Here is a 6,558-nt window from a genome sequence, read left to right as displayed (position 1 = left end):
GTATGTGTGTCTGTGTGTGATAATGAAAGATTGCGAAATGGAAATATTTTTCATTAGGAAGAAGCTCTTTCATCTACAAGTCTAAAAGATTTTGCATACGTGCCAAGATTTGGAATGTGAGACCGATGGATCAAAAAGCTACGGTGGTCATCACCATCTGACTCTACTCCCCGGCGGCTGCTAGCTAGGCTCCACGGATGTAGGAAATCAAAACAACATCCACCTTCTAGACCATGCGATCCAGACTTTCTCGCCTGCGTACCAAACTCCGATGGCATCGAAGAAAGCCGGCAGCACCAGCTCGCAGCACTCCGCAGTCCTAGCAACTCCGGCGGCCTGACTGGTTTTGCTTTTAAAGTCCCAAAGTTAGCAGTAGTGGCGATCCCCGGTGGAAGGCGCGGGGCGGTTGGCTAGTGGCGGAGGATGATGGGGGCTCGATCCGATATGTCATCCCTTGAACTCTAGAAAAATTTACACTATCCTTCAACTGTCCTAAATTTCTACCAAACTGTAGTCAATCTGTTGAAAATAGAACTTAAAATATGACGACAAAATCCGTGTGGCTTTTACAACCCCTGTGACTGTTCGGTGTTCTTACTGAAAGTTGTGAGAGAAACAAGAAGCAAGCAAAAGATGCTCCGCGAGTTCTTACCAAAAGTTGTCATTCAACTATTGCTGCATATAAAAAAAATCTCATAATTTTGCTAAACAAAAGTGTCAGATCAACAGGACAGTTGATGCACAAAGCATGAGAACAATATAATCTGCAGAAATTAGTATTCTTATAGTGTTAGGGCCAGGTATAAAACCTGAACTTTGTTCACGTGTTATTCAGATGATAGGTGCAGTAGCATTTTCAGTTTCGGTTTTCTGCTTTCAATTGAGTAATCGCAGGTGCATCAGCATCACCATGTTCAGAATTGTAGGTGCTAGTGAAAATAGACTGAAACTTATAGGCAGAGTGTCCAAGCGCATTAGGGTCGCCATGTTCAGAATTCGGATAGTTGTCGAATCAGAAATTTATTTTATGCTGATGGACTGTAACTTTCAGCAGAATAACAAAACTCAAGTGCTCAACTCACTGCAAGCATAGTTTAAAAAACCGAACCGGAAATTGAACCGAAAGGTTGTCGGTTCAGGTTTTTATCGGTCGGATCGCCGGTTCACCGGTTCGTTTATCGGTTTTTTAAGCAATAAAATAATATATGTTGAGTAATATGTGCGCTAATATAGTGTGAAACATGGTCAAATAAAAGTATTTCCATGTACTGGACAACAAAGTATCACAACTGAGTTGTTTATTGGGCCGTGGGCAGGCCCCGCGTACTGCTCACACGACCTGGGATCAAATTCCACTTCTCCCAATTTCTACTAAAACATTTTCCTGTTTTTTCCCGGTTTAATGGCCCGGTATTTTTGCCGGTTTTCCATAAAACCGGCCGGTTCGACTGGTTTTCTCCGGTCTGATTGCACAACGGTCTTATTTGCTTAAAAAATCGTTGAGCCTCCCGGTTTCTGTTTTTTCCAGTTCGACCGCCGGTCCGGTCCGGTTTTTTAAGCTATGACTGCAAGAACCACCACATCTGTGTCAACACCTAAGAGAAATGCAGCTAGCAACGTTGAAGTAGTGGCCATTGTCAAATGCATTACAGACTAATATCACCGCACCGTTGTTCAAACAGTTTCAGAATTTTCGAACCGTGATGCCTGCCAGCGCAAATAGGTTTCCTATACTGCAGGGAGAACAAGTCAAGTTTAGCTAGCAGAAAAACAAGAACTGCTAGGTTCTCCTGAACCCATATCTCAACAGTAGGCGGCTGACACTTCCGAAGAGGCAAACCGTACTCCTAGGAGTCCTGGCTCCGGTATCTCTCTACTCTGCATCGACATCCGGGTACCGCAGCGCCGCATGGACTGAAATTAGCAGAAAAATAGTCAAACAAGTTTAAATACGAATATCAAAAGGAAAGCTGCTGTACAAAACATCAAAACAATGTAATGTGCTGTGGTTCTTTCTATATCAATGTTCAGTGTGGTTCAGTGTGGATTTGATTCAGCAACTTTTACTGATACCTGTAATCCTACATCATGCTGCTCAGAATATTTCCGAATGGTTCTAACTCCTAACTGAAACAGATAAGCAGAAGTTTCAGTAAACTGTTTTGAGATTTGCAACAGGTTGGAACGCTTTCCAAAGCACAATGCAGATTAGCACTGAAACCCAAAACATGTGGACAACTTCAAGACTAGTGTGCATATACGAGTCTCACCAGGTGTGCCCGCGACGACGACGACGATGAGGAGGGTCTGGTGGTTTCTCGGCAGGTCGACGAGGAGTGGGGTAACCCAGGCAATATCTGTGCGGAGGCACATGACGAGGTTGGCGACGTCGATGGCCAGCCGGCTGGCCAGCTCGTTCCTCAGGTGGAACACGGACCTCCCCCAAAACCAGAACGAGCCGCGGTCGACGTTCGGCCACACGTACTGGATCGCCCGCCAATGATGCAACATGGCGGCGGCCGGGAAGGCAACCTGCAGTTGAGTCGCAAAGAACCATCTCTTGCCAGGAGATATCAAATCCGAATCTGAGATGCGGAGGCGCAAGAAGCCAAAGAAACAGTGGCGGCAACTGGCAACCAAGAATCTCAAATCTGGCAAGAAGAGAGCCAAGAAATTAACAGGATTTGGCTCCGAGATGAATGAAATTAACACGATTTGCAAAATTGCAATCTTCCGACGCATCACGCATGTTAACAACATCCAAGAGACCAATTCGTGCAAATTCGGGAGAAATCAAGAAGCGAGCATGGCGGACTCACCTCAGTCGGAGGTGGAAGGGGAGGCATGCCCTCCCTGGCGGGGATGGGCTCCACGACCCAGTGCATCATCGTGGTGACGTTTCCGATGTCGAGGACGCTGACGCTGTTGTTCCGGTCGAGGTACGGCGCCGTCGCGTTGGCGCGGAGGCAGCCGCCCTCGAAGTTGTTGAGGAGGACTTCGTTCCCGGATTCTGACAGGGTGGCAGACCAAACCTTTGCCTCCAACTCCGGATGGTTGTAGTTGTGCTGCACGACGCGGCGCGCACGGCGGCCGCGCGGCGCCGTGGCGGCGAGGTAGAGCCCGTAGGCGGCGCTGCAGAGAAACAGATAGACCTCGTGTTCGCCATGGTGCAAGCGCACCTCCCACGCCGCGTTCACCGACGCCGGCGGTGGTGGAGGGAGACGCCAAGCCCGTTGTCGTCGGCGTACAGGTACGTGACGAGCTGGCTGCTGCGCAGCCGAACGTGGTGGCCTTCGTGGAACTGCTCCATCGGTCGCTTGGGCTCTGCGCGTTGGAGACGGGGAGTGGGTTCTTGGTTTCTTGGCGCTCCGGCGACGGGGAGAAGATGGGAAGCCAAAGCTGTTCGGTTGGTTGAGACGGTTACCTTCGGGCGCCAAGCCGGAGTATTTCAAGTTTTTTTTTAAGACAATCAAGCGAAGCTTTTATTAGACCGTCACAATGTTTATAGGAACGAAAGTAAGATCATCGGGGTGGCCTAACCAGATATGGCGACCAAACCCCAGTCCCAAAGCATGCTTCGCTAGATTGTAAGCCTCGACATTCAAGCTCCTAAACTCAGGAACAAAAGTGCAAGAATTAAAGCTACTAAAGTACTCTATGATCTCATGTATAATGGCCCCATAGATCGGGTTACTCCTCTGCTTGATACCGTTCACCACGTCCATGCAATCCGTTGCCACATGAATCGCTTGTAAGTGGAGATCCTCTGCTAGTGCCATCGATTCCCTGACTCCCATTGCTTCCAGTGTCGTAGGGTCAGAGATGCCCTTGAACACGACAGTGGACGCACCGAGAAAGATACCCTCCCTGCTTCTGCACACCGCTGCTACCTCACCAACACTTGAACTCTCCATGCAGGCTGCATCAACATTAATTTTGGATGTGCCCAACGGCGGCTGCAGCCAATGAGTTGGTCGCGCCGTTCTGGCCTGCACAACAGTATTGGTCACGTTCTTGATCACTTGAAGATCGCTCAAGAACGAGTTAATGAATATGTGTGTTGCATGCGGACTCTGGAATATATCCTCATATATAGCTTTCCTTCTAGCTGCCCACACTGCCCACAAGGTAACCGTCATGCATACAAAACGTTCATGCGAGAGAGCATCCTTCAGAGCAAAAATCCATTCCCTTGCATTCTCACCATCATGCTGACTCATCTGTTCAACAAGAGAATCGTCAGATAGCGCCCACACACTGCTTGCCATCGCGCACTCAAGCAAAGCATGTCTCCATGAATCCCTGGCACCGCAAAACACACATGTAGAAGTAGTCGACATGTTTCTATGGTGGAGTAGTTCCGCTTTTGGGATAGAGCTGCGTGCTAAACGCCATAAAAACAGCTTCACCTTCGATGGCACATCCGTCTTCCATAACTTAGTCCATTCACTACCCGTTGCCCGATGCTGATGCGTTATCACCACTTCCATGCTCTCCCTCTAGCCTTTCTTGTACAATCAGTCCTCGCCTTTTGGCACCATCTGGGTTGGTGGCCTTATGGGCCTACAAAATCCATCCATCGGCCCGCGAAAGTTAGATCCACATTGTGGACGCTGTTTTTTTTCAAACAAAACTACACATGTTCGATGTAATCGTTACAATATCATAATATCATGTGGTTGAATGGAAAAAAAATCGCGTTTTCCTTTCTCGAGAAAAAGGCTATCCTTGCATCCTTAGGTTACCATTTTCCTTAGGTCCACCTTTCCCGTCGTCGGTCACTTCGACCCCGCCGGCCACCGCCCACTCCGCTAGTCCCCTGACCGTCGCCCCGTCCGTCCCCTCGCTCCCATGGCGACGAGCCCCCGCTCAGTCAACTCCACCTTCCATCCCTCCGGTGAGCGCCCGGTGGTGCCGGCCTCGGCCTATCCTCGAGCTCGGCGGGCTTGGAGGCGATGGGTCGTGCCCCCCCTCCCACCCCGGTCACAGGTGCGGTGGTCGCGCCGGACGCGGCGGCTTTCTTGGAGGCAGCCGTTGCTGACGCGTAATAAGGAGATGTGGAGGCGCTGACTCAGTGTTCGGGGGCATGCTGCGCATGGGGAGACCTCGGCACGGCCGAGGAGGGAGGTCTCGCCGAAGGTCGCAGGCCTATGCTTCAGGTGCTTCGAGGAGGGGCACTTCCGACGAGATTGTACGAACGACATCGTTTGCTTCCGGTGTGGTGGACCTGGCCACAGCTCCAAGGACTGCAAGAGGCCCCGAAGCCCATCCCCGGAGGGTGAGCTCCGGCGCCAGGTCGCGGCCAGGGTGGCCCGCGCTGACCAGGCGCCGTCGCGCCGCGCTGCGGACAGGAGGCCCTCGCCCCCGCTCCCCCCCGCCGCCACCCGCCATCGCAGCGGCCCCCGCCGTCTGGCCTCGCCTACACGCCCGCACCTGGCTAGCGCTCAGCCAGTAGAGCTCAACCCATAGGAACTGTGCATCATCCTCGCAGAAGGACCGATTCTTCAATTGGAGCTTCTTGACCTCCTCCCTGGAGGCATTGGATGCTCTGCTCGGAACAACGAGAGCTTTTGGAGGTAGTGGTGCGACCGGTCAATTGACAAATGCAAGGAATGGCGTGAAGGAGCGATGAGCTATTAGAAAAGTGTGGCGTGAGGTTTAACTATGAGCTACAAGAGTAGAAGGTAGTATTAGTGTATTACATATGGTTAACAGGAGAGTTCCATGTTATCTATACTACTTATAAAAAAGCAAACATTATTTTCTCTAAGTGCACCTCACAAAACGTATACGATACATGACCACCGCATGATTAGTCCCACTAAACTCAATCTAACGGCTAGCCTTAACGTAATATGTTCTCTGTGTGCACTTAGCAATTTACATTGACTGACCGTACTTCACCGTAGAGGAAAATATGAAAGCGCCTGGTCAATTAGGAAACTATAATTACGGACACATCCTATTAAGAAACTAATCACGGGCGCATCTAATTATTAGGAAACTAATCACAAACGCATCTTATTATTAGGAAACTAATCACGGACACATCCTATTATTAGGAAAATGATCACGCATGCATCCTATTATTAGAAAATAATCACAAGCGCATCCTATTAGGAAATTAATCACGGACGCATCTAATTATTAGGAAACTAATCACGGGCGCATCCTATTAGATAACTAATCACGAACACATCTAATTATTAGTAGGAAACTAATCGCGAGCGCATCCTATCGTCTCCTATCAGGGAATCGCGATCGCGAGTCGCCTGCCGTCACCAGCCCACCACCCACGCAAGCCACAGTGGGAGACACGCGAGGAGGATTTGTGGCTTCCTCCGAACACACACACATCCGTCGTCGCCTTCATCTTCTGCTTAGAGGCCAAGTCACTCTTCTACTGACTGCAACGACTTCGCCTACGTCCTGGGCATGCTCTCCGGGAACCACCGGCATCCGCGTCGACTTCAGCTGCGTCCACAACACCCACGCTAACAACCACCCACCGCCGACGCCCTTCAAGTGGGGGCAACGCTGGGTATCCTGGACCAATAT

The 6,558-nt window shown here is 50.2% G+C and overlaps 1 protein-coding gene across 1 annotated transcript; it reads right to left on the bottom strand.

The window, feature by feature from the left end:
* Window positions 1–1,873: 1,873 nt before the first annotated feature.
* Window positions 1,874–4,268, bottom strand: LOC147958110 (uncharacterized). Its single transcript, XM_087531958.1, has 4 exons — window positions 3,710–4,268; window positions 2,820–3,424; window positions 2,271–2,532; window positions 1,874–1,914 (listed from the first exon to the last, which is right to left on the bottom strand). Exons 1-4 carry the CDS (start codon window positions 4,266–4,268, stop codon window positions 1,874–1,876), a joined length of 1,467 nt encoding a protein of 488 aa, XP_087388084.1.
* Between the last annotated feature and the right edge of the window lie 2,290 nt (window positions 4,269–6,558).

The sequence above is a fragment of the Triticum urartu genome, chromosome 7A (assembly GCF_056163025.1).
Source record: "Triticum urartu cultivar PI428250 chromosome 7A, HENAU_Tu73, whole genome shotgun sequence".
NCBI lineage: Eukaryota > Viridiplantae > Streptophyta > Magnoliopsida > Poales > Poaceae > Triticum > Triticum urartu.
Note: the sequence above shows the minus strand (reverse complement) of the source record. Positions and strands in the feature narration are given on the sequence as shown.